The 14,407-nt window shown below is 33.7% G+C and overlaps 1 protein-coding gene across 1 annotated transcript; it reads right to left on the reverse strand.

Annotated features, from left to right (window-relative positions):
• Nucleotides 1–4,138: 4,138 nt before the first annotated feature.
• On the reverse strand, nt 4,139–5,123 carry LOC111985033 (small ribosomal subunit protein eS27y). Its single transcript, XM_024016649.2, has 4 exons — nt 4,992–5,123; nt 4,788–4,889; nt 4,678–4,706; nt 4,139–4,502 (listed from the first exon to the last, which is right to left on the reverse strand). The coding sequence occupies exons 1-4, from the start codon at nt 4,992–4,994 to the stop codon at nt 4,376–4,378; spliced, it is 261 nt and encodes an 86-aa protein (XP_023872417.1). The 5' UTR covers nt 4,995–5,123; the 3' UTR covers nt 4,139–4,375.
• Nucleotides 5,124–14,407: the final 9,284 nt, after the last annotated feature.

A 14,407-nucleotide genomic window follows, 5' to 3' on the forward strand; every position in this document is an offset into this window, starting at 1 on the left:
CATTTGAGATCGCTAGTAATGGTTAGGGTCGGCGGTGGAAATTTCATGGTTGGACAGGTTTGAAGATATAGGAGATTAACACACGAGTACCGTGTTTCAATTGGGTTGTGTCAATTGAGGGGATAAGGGGTATTTTTGAGCTTTTAAAAAATGGTCCTGATGTGTGCCAATAATTATTTGCCACGTGTTCATATTTTTTTTAAAATAAATTATTTAGTCTAAGTCAAATACCACATCATCAGGACACAAACTTAACAAATATAAACGGAAGAATAAATATTAGAATGTTTTGTAATGTTTAGAGATGAAAAACAAACTAAAAAACAAACTTATGTAATAATTTAGAGTAAAAAATGATATTTTATCCAAAGTAAAAAAAAAATAAAAATAAAAAACCGAAACACCTTTTTCACCGAAATACAAAATGCTTCTAGACTATTAGCAGAAAAGGCATTAAAAATTTAAAAGTTAAAAACCACTCAATCGCACTAGGGGCTAGGGCCCGTAAGTCTTCTGGTGAATATAAACAAAACGCATGTTGACAAATTCGTTCAAGTCTATCGAAAATTTGGGCATCTCTCAGGCTCTCAGCCACAAACGACACCGACAATTTCCCTATTACCGTACCAAAAGATGCAAGCCGAAACCCACGTTAACGAAAACAAAAAGGACAGCCACGGTGACAGTGTAGACCAAATTTAACCGAAAAAAGCAAACCGAAACACACGTTTTAAAACATTCAAAAACAAAAAAGAGCGCAGCAACAGTGGACCAGATTTGAATTTCCCCACCCATAACAGTTCACACTTGAGTGGCGTGACCTGCAATACATACATGCCTTGTTATGAAACAAAAAAATTCCGACCACCCAATAAGGCAGTGTCAACTACTGCAAAGCAATTCTTATTACCTTAATCCAATTCTTTGCTTAAAATTTTTTTTAAAAAGGAAAAGGTAATGCAATATATTAAAATGAATCTTGAACATCACCAGACAATACAGTCAAAATGAAGTCTAGACCACAAACACTAGTCTTCAAATGAATCCAATCATTTCATCCACCACACTTAAGTACCAAACACGTCAACCGCACTCCTGGATGATCAAGCTGGGACAGTTCTAATCAGATTAAGACAAGCAAAAATCCCAGCAAACAAGTACTAGACATGAGAACAAAATTTTTTGCAAAAGAAAAATCTTCCACCTGTAAACATCAAACACTTGTATGTTCTTATCACACAATTACCTTCAAAACAATGATCCCTCTTGCCACACTTGAGACAGTCCCATAAGATAACAACTCATCCACACGAGAGTTCTTTTAAATTGTTAATCCACAAAAAGAAATCCTCAGCCCATAAGTTCTCTTATAAGTTTTAAGTATCCTATCCTTAGTTATAACAACCATAGAGCCCATCATTATGCACTAACATCTCACACAAATATGAGCAATTTTTAAATCCGTTTTAAGTGACACAAACTCTAAAAAGTCTCACGGCAAACAAGCCTTGAAGGAGCAGCGTAGCAACCAGGGACCAAAGAAGCTAAGAAAGCATCCAACTCAACTGCAGTAAAGAAACTTCAAAACCATTTGAAAAGGACCATTTGACATTGAGACGCAGACTTGATCCAGGCCAGAAGAGCAAGGTCTTCGGATTCGGTGAAAAGGACTTTTAAACCCTAACAATTTGCAAGCAAACATATGCCTCACTAGGTTTAAGCCAAAGAAAATTAATCCAACATATATTTTGAAAATCAGTGCACAATGAAAAATGCAGGCTTCAACATCAATAAGTTGAAATGAGAAAACAAGATCAAGCAACAAATAGTAAATTTTTTTTCCCTCATACTTGAGTTTTGTTCTTTATAGATCCTACGACTCCTTACAGTAGCCTAGTCATCAATAAACAATAATATGAATAGGAAATGAAGTTTACAATTAATAAAGTTGCTGCTGGTTTGCCTTCAATCCAATTAATAAAAGAAGCCCTTGATGAATTTAAGGAAACATCAGGACTAGCCATAAATCCCATCAAAGAGTCAAGTTTATTGTGCTGCTGTGTCCGAGTTTGAGAGTCAGATTTTGGCCTCCAATTTAAGGAAGGTTAATCTTCCTTTGAAAGATCTTGGCATGCCTCCCATTCCAGATAAGCTTAATTTAAAGGACTGTCAGCCTCTCATTGATAAAATGGTGGCAAAGATCAGTTCCTAGAATTTTAGGAAGTTGTCATGCCCGGGCTGACTTCAGCTACTCCAAAGTCCAAACTATCTTGTATGTCCCAAAATTTTGGGTCCAATATTTTTATTTTGCAGAAGACAGTGAGTAAAACCATTGAATAATGTTTTAATCATTTTTCCAGAAAGGGTCTAGGAAACTAGAGTCACGTGGGAGAAGGCATGGTTGCCAAAAATAGAAAGTGGGCTTTGGTCACAAGAGGGTATTCGACTGGAGTGGGGCTGCAGTTTTAAAGCACATCTGGAATCTCTTCACACGGTCAACTTCATTGTGGGTAGTCAGGGTGAAGCAGTATTTTAACATTCCAGAGCTTCTGGTTTAACCTGCACAAGGCAGGCTTTTATTGGGATGATGGTTATAAAAAATAAGCTGTCCACAAGAGAAGGGATAATGAACTGCGGTTCTAGAGGAGAGCATTCATGTGTGTTCTCCAGAAATTGTATTGAAACAATTAGGCTTTGCCTAATATCAAATCCTCATGCCTAGTGGAATGATCTACTGGATTGGCGATCTTCTCACTTAATAGGGAAAGTATAGACAGCAACCATCATCAAACTAGCTTGGTGGGCAACCATGTACCATCTTTATCTGAAGAGGAATGCAATCGTTCATGCTGACAAGATTAGAGCAGAGGAGCAGATAGTCAAATCTTTTAAGATATTAAACCTAGAGTTGAAGGTAAAGGTTCCTACTGGAATTCAATCTTTAATCTTAGTATTATGCAGTAATTGGGGCACATACAAGTCTGCTATGCACATGAATGTGTCCAAAAATGGTTGAAAGTTTTGGTAGCCTAACGTTTAGTCCCAGGTTGTAAGAAATGCAAACTGAAGTAGCATTGTTCATGTGCTGCTTGCATATCAGATAGCAAATGGAGTTAAATGATACCCTTAAGGTGTTGTTAATCTGGAGGAGTTGACATTGGCAGATCCTGCAGTCTATGCTAATCCTTGTCTTTGCTCTAGCTTGACCATATATGCCTTAGTATTGTATTGGTAGTCTAATAGTCTTATTATGTAAGCTAGAAATCTTTGTTAGAATGTCCTTTGAAGGACTATCAGAATCGCTGTGAGCTTTTGCTGTCTAATGTGTTCACCAATAAAACATTTGAATTACCAAACAAAAAGCAATGAATGAAATCATGATCCAAGGAGTTCACATATCTAGGACCCTACAAAATTTAAGGTAAGATTAAGTTTAACCACACTAACATTACCACCTCCTATCTCATCTTTTTAACAAGTAGACCACTTTCAACACAAAAAGTATTTGGGGAACTAGGGCTCCAACAAATTCCCAGTCTGTTTAGATCAGCAAGTTGTCATAAAAAAAAATAGGGGAAAAGAGTCTAGACGCCAAAGTTGTAATAAATAAATGTACTAATAAATAGATTAGTAACGTTCGAAAACTTTCAAATGGAACGAGCATGCATACGACTCCAAACAGTATGATCAAATGTAAATTTTCTGATCTAAGTCCTTGAAAAAAATGAAAGACAACAGCCAAACATCTTTTGCTAGAATGCAAACCAAAGAAAAATCATATAAAAATTCATGCCAGTCAAATCAAAAAAAGAATTAATGCTCAGATATCGATCATCCTAAAACCCAGCATTCAAGTGTCAATATCAACTCCTACAAGCAGAATTCACATCCAACCTCATCAACAACTCTACTTAGATGTCAACTGTGTTCTTGTGAAACTTTATTGCTACTACAAGATGCATTAAATTGATAAAAGGTCATAGACCATACTCAGAAGGGCTTCATCTATTGACTAATAACCTAGAGCTGCTAACATTAAGCAGCCAGAAAATTTAAAATTACGCAAAACATTCCTATCTCACAGATTGAGACTGTCAAGAACACATAAGCAACACAATATGAAGACAAACAATAAAGATGACAATAAAGTGAAGATATAATTAAATGTCAAACAGAAGCCAAATCAATTTCACCAAACATGATAAGGATAACAACACTAATATAGTAACAGATGTTCAAAACTTCTTTCCTAACAAAATTACATATTCTTAAAGAAAACCCAACACCGAATCAAAAACCGGGCATGCCCCATTTCCTCCTCAAACGAACTCTTCTAGCAATTAGCAATAGCAACAAGGAATGACCTTGATCAAGATCAATCCCCCTTCCTTCTGAAAGAGCAACCCTCCGTTAGCCTAGCACGCCCACCAGTCGGCTGGCACAGTACTGTCTGGCAATTTCCACACACCACCACAGTTTGGGAGTGACTGAACACCGTTGTTCTGCGTAAATTTATTCACTTCTCTCAAAACTTAATTCAATACTAACACCCAGTTTTTCATTATACACAAAGATTAAAATTAACATGAATCAACAGCACTAATAATATGATTAACCATGTAATCCAATGAATCAAAATAACAAACATAGTTTCAGGACAAAGAATTAAGAACTTACATGTTAAAGCATCCCTGGCACTTCACATCCTGCACAGATTTAAACCATAATTTAATACAGATTAATTTATTAATATCAGAAAATGAAAATTAAAAAGAAAAGATAATTACCATGAAAAAAGAGTTGGGAGATTGCACAAGACGCTTGAGCTTGTGCTTCCTCTTCTCAAGCTCAGCAGGAGGGTTGAGCAAATCGATGTCGTTTTGAAGAACCTGACCAAACCCAAGTTACAAGGAAAGGAAACCGTTAAAACCTTAAACAACTCCGAAACGAGTCAGATCGGAAAATAGCTATTAGGGGGCTCTAAGTCCTACCATGTTGAATGGAGAGATGAGAATGCTAAGGATGCAAAAACCCTAGAAACCTCTGCGGAGAGCGCGAATGTCAGTAGAACGAAATGAGATTGGTGAATAAGGTTAAGATGATTATAAAGGGTGCGCTGAAAGATGTGGACCGTTCGATTGCGATGCAATCAGATCTCAGCCATTCATTTCATCTTTCTCCAAGTGTCTAGGGCAACACTAATTTTAGGGGTGTAATCGTCTATTAATAGTATTTCAATTATTCTTCTTTTGACCCCTTATAAATAGTTATTTCTGAATTTCATCCTACAAGCACTTTGTTTGGCAAAACAAAGTGGGAGAGAAATAGAGAAGAGGAAAAAAAAAATAAAAAAAAAGGTGAAATGATAGGAGAGAGGAAAAGAAAGAAAAAAGAAAAGAGAGTATTTTATTGTTGTCTGATTAACAATCGTCTTAAGGCATTCGATAATAAAACATTTGATGTAATTTATTGCAATCACAATGTGAGAAATCGTGCTTGGCCCAACCTTTCAAATGGTTTGACGTAACTTACGCGAATGAGTGGAATCCTATTGGTGCCTATCAAGGACAAAAGTTTTACTAATTTTATCTTCCTTTAAATTAAAGGTTTTACATAGAGTCATTGTCACATTATTCCATTATAGTGGTTGTTACCATATTTTATTTGAAACCCATGAATATTGCCTTTATTAAAACTCATGGTAAATATTATTCACAAGAAACATTGGAGGTTACTATTTAAAAGTCCCAAAGAAAATATCATTTACAAAATAATCCACGGCAAAAATTATGAGAAACTATACAGATTCTTATTTAAAGTTCATGGAAATTAATACCCAAAACCTATCATAAATATTTATTAAAGCTCATGAATACATTTCATTTTTAATAACAACTAAAGCTCATGTGGAATAAATATCCATGGCAATATATGGTAGCTCTGTTCATTTTGAAGGACTCACAATAAGAAAGAAAAAGGATTGGCCCAAGTGGAGAGAACCACTAAGTCAGAGGCCCACCAAACTACTTAGCCCTCATGGCCAAACCCAACAAAAAATCTCAGCCAAAACATTTTATGTGTGCAAATTGACCCAACCTGAGAACTCCCTTTAGCCCTGCCTTTCGCTAGAGAGCACCTCAAGAAGTAACCAAGCTCCTAAACCAAATTAGGAGTTGGCCATTTGTCCCATCAGCCTCTTTGCCGCTTGTGGGCGTAAGGGAAAAGAGTGTCGGAGTCGCCATCTAGTAAAGTGAGGTTTTGGTGCTGCTGGGAAGCATTGGAAGAAGCCAATCGTTTGGTAGATGCAATCGGGCTAAATTACGTGATCCGGAGAGCTAGAAAAGACAAAATTTCATCAAGTCAATTGGTAGCAGGAGCTTGGAGGGCTCAAGTACAAGGGGTAGACTAAGCTTGGAGGGCATTTTGTTATTCGTGTACTTCAACATATTCTCTACTGGATCGATTTATTGCTTGGAAGGCGGCGGAGAGGTTTTTCACTGAATTCTTCGATTTCCTTTTCGATAACACATCGCGGTGTTATCTTGTGTTTACATCCTTCTTCCCTACTCTTTTAGCTTTCATTTTGTTGCTGTTATTTGATGAAAATAGCTTAGAGTATTTTTATTGTTTGTTTATTCGCATTTACTCTTATTCCGCACTTAGTTAAGTTAAAGTAAAATCAACCAAGCATAATTTTTATTTTGGGGTGTAAACAAGCTCTTGTGTTTTTACACAAATTCGAGCTTTCATGGTCTTATGAACCTTTCAAGTTAAAATATGCCTTTCGATTTAGGGACAAGCCTTTTATATGTGAGAACTTCTTTTCTTTTGTCCCCCAACATCTTAGGGTACACCATAACTTTAGGGCTATCCCTTCCATTTTTATACATTTTATTTGTCCTTTAGAATTAGGTGAACACATGATATATGGTTGAACAAATAAGAGATATATAAAGGGTACCCTACATGTAAAATCAAGGATCTCTCTAGTATGGATAGGCTCCCTAAGGATAAAGGGATAGATAAGTAAGTCACTCACAACTAGGTGGACTATGATTCCAACCGAGGGTCTAAGTGGACGCCACAGTGGATTGGTAGCAAACCTTTAACGTACTCAAGGCCCATTATAAGCGATGGCACCGATTATGAGTTGGTGAGATGAATTTCGAAAAATTTGGGCTCGAATGAAGCCTTCCATTTTCCCACTCATCACCAACCAAGATTAAGGGACAAAAGAACCAATGATGTGTGTAAAAAACACGTATTGAAAAAGTTTTTATTAAGGTTAAGAAACAAGACACATAGGAATTAAACTCGCTATCCCTAGCGGAGTCACCATAGTGGGCGTAAGGGAAAAGAGTGTCGGAGTCGCCACCTAGTTATATGGTCTAAAAACCATGAATATAGTGTCTTTTTGATGAAGGACCTTTAGTCTTACTAACAGAGTATAGGTTTGGAGTTTAGGTACGCTCTTGGGAAGGTGTTAGGCACCTATGATCACCCAACTCTAAGATTGGTCTCCCATCATTGTGTCTTACACCCTAACCTTATTAAAAACATGTTCAACACTTGCATCTATACTCATACACACACTAGCATAAATCTAAGCATACAATCATGGCATCATTCATCCCAAGACACATATCCATCCTTAAAGCAATAAAGAGCCGAACACATATGAGAAACCCTAGCATATGAAACCCTATCATACATCTCAAGGCAAGGCATCAACCCAAACATGGCAACAAAGCAAACCACATCATAAATCAAATCAAGGCATCAACTTCATACACATATATCAAGGGATGATTAAGTAATCAACATGCATGTTCATGTGAATGCATGACTTACCTTACTTACCTTGTAGCACCTCAACACCTATGACATCATGAATGGGCTTGTGAATGCATGTTCATGGCATTGAAGCAAGAAACTGGCATAAAACCCTAATATAAACATGTGATAACTAACAAACATGTTAAAAGATGGACAAGCAATTATGGGGATTAAAATATATGAAAAAGAGGCTATACAAAACAAACATATGAAAGTAGGAAAAAAAAAAAAAAAAAAACAAAAACAAAAATTAGGGCTTTTGAGTAATGGCATCACGCATGCTAGAATAGGTCTGCGTACACATGAGTTCAGCTTGCATGCGCAAGCTAGATCATGCGTAAATCCTTACCCAAAAAACCTAATTAACACAGAAACAGAGCAGAAACCAAACAGAATAGAAAAATATAAATCTAGCAACCTAACATGCTAAAAAACATAAATAAAGCCTAAAACTAACCTAATATATATATATAAACATAAACTAAACAAAAAAACATATTAAAGGAAAGATTAAGGTAGAAAAAGGAAAAAGAAAAATTGAAAAGAATATCTTAAAGCAAAAGCTGCTAGGCTTGATTTTTGACCGTTCTCCTCAGTTAAATCTTAAAGCAAAAACTCCTAAGCTTGATTTTTTACCATTCCCTTCAGTCAAATCTATCACTATTAAATAAAATAGTGATTGGTAATATTAAATTTAAAGGATTGGGGTCAGAAATGGTACCAAAAAAAATAAAAAAGACTTGAGAGTGTTTTGTGTAAAACTCCTTTTTGATTTATTATTTTCTAGTGAATTTTAGGTTTTTTCCATGGGATTTCTATGTGTTTTGAAAATGTACCATGTAAGGCTTTTTATAGTTGAAAAAATGGGGTTCGGAACACCTCCTAGATGATGTGGGATTCATTCCAAACCTTAGTCATTATTGCAAAAAGCTTGTCTTTCATATGTTTCTGAAACCTTAGCTGTGTATGCAAGAATGTGCCTATGTATGCATGCTTTAGCTCGCGTACGCAAGCCGCAACTCACGTACACAGGTCACGACTCATGTATGCATGCCGATGGCCACTTTAGTCATTTAATTTTCCAAAAATAGATTTTTGCTTATTTAAAAGATTATATTTTTCATTTTAACACTCCTCTAGTCAATTTAATATCTGATTGGGCTCTACATTGGCCTTGGGCCTTAGAGTTCGAGCATCATTGGGGAACGGGGGCTTCAGTCGTAAGGGATACAAAATTCGATGTATACACCACTGCCAATGATGTGAATAGTACTAGAGGCTGGGTTGACACCAAAAAGTTGAAATGTAATAAATGCCATTTCCCTCCCTACATTTCATTTACCGCTGGAGGAAGTCATGACCAAATCATCCAAACTTCAGCAAACTAGCTTTTGAAGAACTAAAAGTGTCTAAAAACTAATTCATGAACCAAGCCCATGAATTCTTAAAGGGGAAATTTATGGAAATATGGTTTGGAATGTATAAAAAGATCTTCAGCGGAGCTCCCTGAAGTAGGCTAAAAGCTTGACACCTGTTTTGGGGTGATACCTCCTACTCTTTGAAACTCAAATCTTAGTTGCAGCAACCAGTTCTAGCCCCATGTTTGTCTTGATCTTATTGGCTGAGATCAATCTCCAAATCCTAGTACTTAATGACATTACCCAAAGGAGATAAACATTCAAAAATGAGCTCACATTATTTTTGGCCAAATCTTATGATGGATATTCTAAAAAATTCCCTTGCTAATCAGGCCCAACGTTTTTGGCTTTTGCTAATCACTTCCTAAGCTTCACTATTAAAGGAAAGCACCATCTATTCCATCAGAGGGAGGGGGGAAATCCTACAAAAGTCTCCATGAATCTTGTTATTTTCAACCCTTAACTCAAAAATAAGTTCATTTTTTAGTTCATAAAGGCCTATACCCATTAACTCACAAACATTCCTTCTATTTTCTAACAAAAACCAGTACCATAAAGGTCTCATGATTAGCTACAATTAGCCTCTCTCCACCATGGCAAAAAATAGTTAAGTTCCTTTACCATTTTATTCCCACGTCACCACATATTTGCTCATCCACTCATATAAGAGTAGTTTCCATCTTTTACCGTACATTCTTCCACATATTCCATCATGGGCATAAGAATGTTGGTTAAATATTTACTACACTAAGTTGGGAGTCTTTCTTTCCCTTTATTCCATCCTTAATTTTCATCTTTTACTTGTAATTATCATTGTTATTGATTCTGTTCCGTTGCGGCCGGAATGGCCGGAATTTTTCGTACCGGTATGCAACCCGGTACCGGAATACCTTACGTTCCACCTTGGGTCAAATTCTGGTCAATTCCGGCCGAGATGCAAATTCTGGCCGGTACCAGATTTGGCCTATTGTTAAAAAAAAAAAAAAAAAAAAAAAAAAAAAAAAAAAAAAAAAAAAAAAAAAAAAAAAAAAAAAAAAAAAAAAAAAAAAAAAAAGAAAAGAAAAGAAAAGAGAAAGAGAGTAAAGGTCCAATGGGTGTTGGTAGTTCTTAGGAGTTCTTTTGATGATGAATTTGATCCTTCTCTCATGGATGATGATGAGGAGGAGGAGTAAATCTTGTATTTTTTGATATTTAGTTATTGTCTTGTAAATCTTCTTATTGTGTGATGTTAAATTGATGTTATATTGATGTTTAAGACTTAAGAGTTAAGACTAAATGATTTGTATTATTTGATATTAGGTTATTTATTTATTAGAATTGACAATTTTATGTTTAACAAGAATATATATAAATTATTTTTTAAGAACCCCTAAACACCCTGAAACGGTACCCCGAAATCGGCCGGTACCGAAATATTCCATTCCGCTAGACAAACCGAAACGAGGTCCGAAACGGTATTAATAACAATGGTAATTATAGCCTTTAATGCTTGTTTATTGCTATTATAATGAATGTCATAATGTCTTGGATACTATGGAAGTTTTCCCTCATAATTGACTTAATAATAATAAGAAAAATATATGAATTTTATCACGTAACACACATTTATTAACTTATCAGACGTTACTGCTGGAGGTCAGTCATATTCATTGTTGGACCATTTTCCTTTTGTGTACTTGTTATAATAGGCCCACTTTTATATTAGCTAATTACAAAGGAAATGCATAATTTTTACTATGCAAATACATTTATTAATTTTCCAGACATCTACAAGTGGACAATTCTCTTGTTTACCTCTGGACTATTATTTAAGCACTTATTATGGTGGGTCATCCTTTGTGCTAAGTTATCTTTGTAAGAGGTATTTTTAGGGCCTTATTATAATCTTTGTGATTTTGAACAAAAATGAGCATTTCACACTCCACCGATAGCTGCTAGGCCATATTCCAAGCCTAAAGCTGAGTCCAGGTCTTGGCTTCCCAAATATTATAGGGCAATCTAAAAAATCGCCCCTGACAAATGGTAACATAAATATTTGGACATTATAATGGAAATGGAGACTTCTAGTTGATATGTTGATGGGTTTTAACAATATAAGACATATTAAACTGGACCGTCGTAAAATTAATTATTCTATCAATTGAATAATAAATCTCATGACTTTTATTTACATAAAATCTCAATCCTAAGAGGATAGTGAACTCGATCATGAAATGTAAGATGCTTTGATAATCATAAGTGAGATCTAATCTAACAGTCAAAACCTTAATATGTTGGGCAACCACACGTAGTATTGAAGGAACACATATTCTCAAGATATAATTCATAGTCTCTTTATAAAGATATAAAATATTTACTTAAGCTAAGTTTAATGAGTTTAGTTATTCAGAGTGTTAGGCCTAACCATTTTAGTAAAGAGTCACTAAAGTTTTTATGAAATTTGATTTCATAAATAAATGAATAACTTAAAGGATTAAATAGGGAATTCAAGGATCAAGAGATAGTACCTATCAAAGTGACAATTATATATTATGGACTTTGTATTACTATGAATTTTTTCATGAAAGGGTTAAGTGTTTAGATAATAAAATCTTGGGATATAATTTTATTAATAAAGTCTAGAGTGCAATTATATTTTTATAGTGATATTATATATAATTAGTGTGTAACTCCATGCATATGCACGAGTACATTTTAAATCACACACACACACACACACACACACACACACACACACACATGATTTAGAATCTATTTGGATCTAGACTCTTTGGTTTTTGCACCAAACAATTCACTTGCCACATAAATTAAAAATTTAGATGAAACACATGGCACAAAATTGAACTTCAATTAAAATTCAATTTAAAATCTAATTGAATTTAGATTTATTTTATTTTATTTTTGCACCTAATAATTCACTTGACACACAAATTTAAAAATTAGATGAGACACATGACTCAAAATTAGACTCTAATTTAGAATTTAATTGGATTTTCTCTATATATAATTCAGAATCTAATTGGAACTAGACTTTTTGGTTTTTGCACCTAATAATTCACTTGTCACAAAAATTGAAAAATTAGATGGGACACATGGAACAAAATTGAACTTCAATTAAAATTCAATTTAGAATCTAATTGAATTTAGACTCTTTGATTTTTGCACCTAATAATTCATTTGATACACAAATTTAAAAATTAGATGAGACACATGACACAAAATTAAGCATGATTTAGAATATAATTGAATCCAGCATTTCGGTTTTTGCACCTAATAATTTATTTGCCACAAAAATTAAAACATTAGATGGGACACATGGCACAAAATTGAATTTCAATTAAAATTCAATTTAGAATCTAACCGAATTTAGACTCTTTAATTTTTGCACCTAATAATTTACTTTACACACAAATTTAAAAATTAGATGAGACATATGGTGCAAAATTAGACATGATTTAGAATCTAATTGGATCTAGACTCTTCGGTTTTTACACCCAATAATTCACTTGCCATAAAAATTAAAAATTTGATGGGACAAATGCCACAAAATTGAACTTTAATTAAAATTCAATTTAGAATCTAATTGAATTTAGACTCTTGAATTTTTGCATCTAATAATTCACTTAACACTCAAATTTAAAAAATTAGATGAGACATGTGGTGCAAAATTAGACTCCAAATTTAATTGAATTTTTTCTCAACTTTGGCTATTAATATATACTAGCATGTAATCCATGCAAACACATTGTTGCATTTAAAATTAAACACAATTTTTATTATAAAAATATAAATAATTAGTTAAATTATTAAAAAAATAATAATAATAGCATGTAACATATGTATACATAGAGATACATTTAAAATTAAACACAAATTTTATCGTAAAAATATAAATACTTAGTCAAATTAATTTTTTTTAAATAAACATAATTAGTCACATATATTAAAATTCTTACCTTAATTTAATACTACTTATGATCCTTTTTTTTTTTCTAATTTTTAATAAGATAGAACATGTGGTAATCTTTGTTGTGTGGTAATTTTTATTGAGTATATGCGATTAGTTATTTTATTTTATAGTTCATTAATAATATATTCTTAGTATTTTGCATTCATTAACTCACTTGGCACAAAAATTAAAAAACTTAAGTGGACATATGGCTCAAATTTAAGTGGATAATTATAGTATGATCCTCACATAAATTTAGATACATAATGCAAAATTGAATTCTAATTTTAAATTCTAATTGAACTTTCTTTAAACTTTACCTATTAATATAAAAAATTAATGATAACTTTAGGTTTGTCAAGAGTTAACAGATAAACCCAAAACCCATTGGAGTAAAAACTTAAGTGGACATATGGCTCAAATTTAAGTGGATAATTATAGTATGATCCTCACATAAATTTAGATACATAATGCAAAATTGAATTCTAATTTTAAATTCTAATTGAACTTTCTTTAAACTTTACCTATTAATATAAAAAATTAATGGTAACTTTAGGTTTGTCAAGAGTTAACAGATAAACCCAAAACCCATTGGAGTAAAAGCTTTAGTTGTCCCTTTGGTCGCATTCCAAGCCACACAACAATATCCCAATTAAGTTGTCCCAAAAGGTCAACTCAATTAGAAAATCAGTTAATTATTTAATAAGAGTTATTAAATAAAATAGTTGCCTAGGTAGTTATAAGTTCGTACGAGTGAAAACAAAAGAAAAACAGTTTTTGGAAAGAAGACAAGTTTTTCTGTGAAAAAAGGGTGTGTACAAAACTGATTGAGAGACCACACACCTTGAACATGTGTAAAATTTGGGTGAAGATTGAAGGTCTTCCCAAGTTCAATCTTCTTCTTTATTTTGAATTTCACTACATCAAGATACACCTATCTATTCTTTGTTTCTAAAATTCTAATATTTCATGTTAGCTCACATGAATGAAGTAGATCCATTAATTTTCGCTGCTTGTTTTGTATGAGATGCAAAACTATGTTTTCCAACACATTCTTCATGAGATGAAATAAATACAAACACAAAGAAGGCACCTAGCACTGGGTTTATGGCTTTTGTAGGATTTGTCCTATTTTAATTTTATTTTCTTGTTGAATTGTTCTGGCTTGTCCTGTGTCGCCCACTCACCCGCTGTAATTATTCTA

The sequence above is a fragment of the Quercus suber genome, unplaced genomic scaffold, assembly GCF_002906115.3.
Source record: "Quercus suber isolate HL8 unplaced genomic scaffold, Cork oak 2.0 scaffold_158, whole genome shotgun sequence".
Classification (NCBI taxonomy): Eukaryota; Viridiplantae; Streptophyta; class Magnoliopsida; order Fagales; family Fagaceae; genus Quercus; species Quercus suber.

Excerpts from the sequence above, each read along its gene's own strand:
- LOC111985033 (XM_024016649.2), bottom strand. Across the intron at positions 4,707-4,787 it reads CTCCCAACTCTTTTTTCATG|GATGTGAAGTGCCAGGGATG; the intron begins GTAATTATCTTT and ends AAATCTGTGCAG. Across the intron at positions 4,503-4,677 it reads TGCCAGGGATGCTTTAACAT|AACAACGGTGTTCAGTCACT; the intron begins GTAAGTTCTTAA and ends AAATTTACGCAG.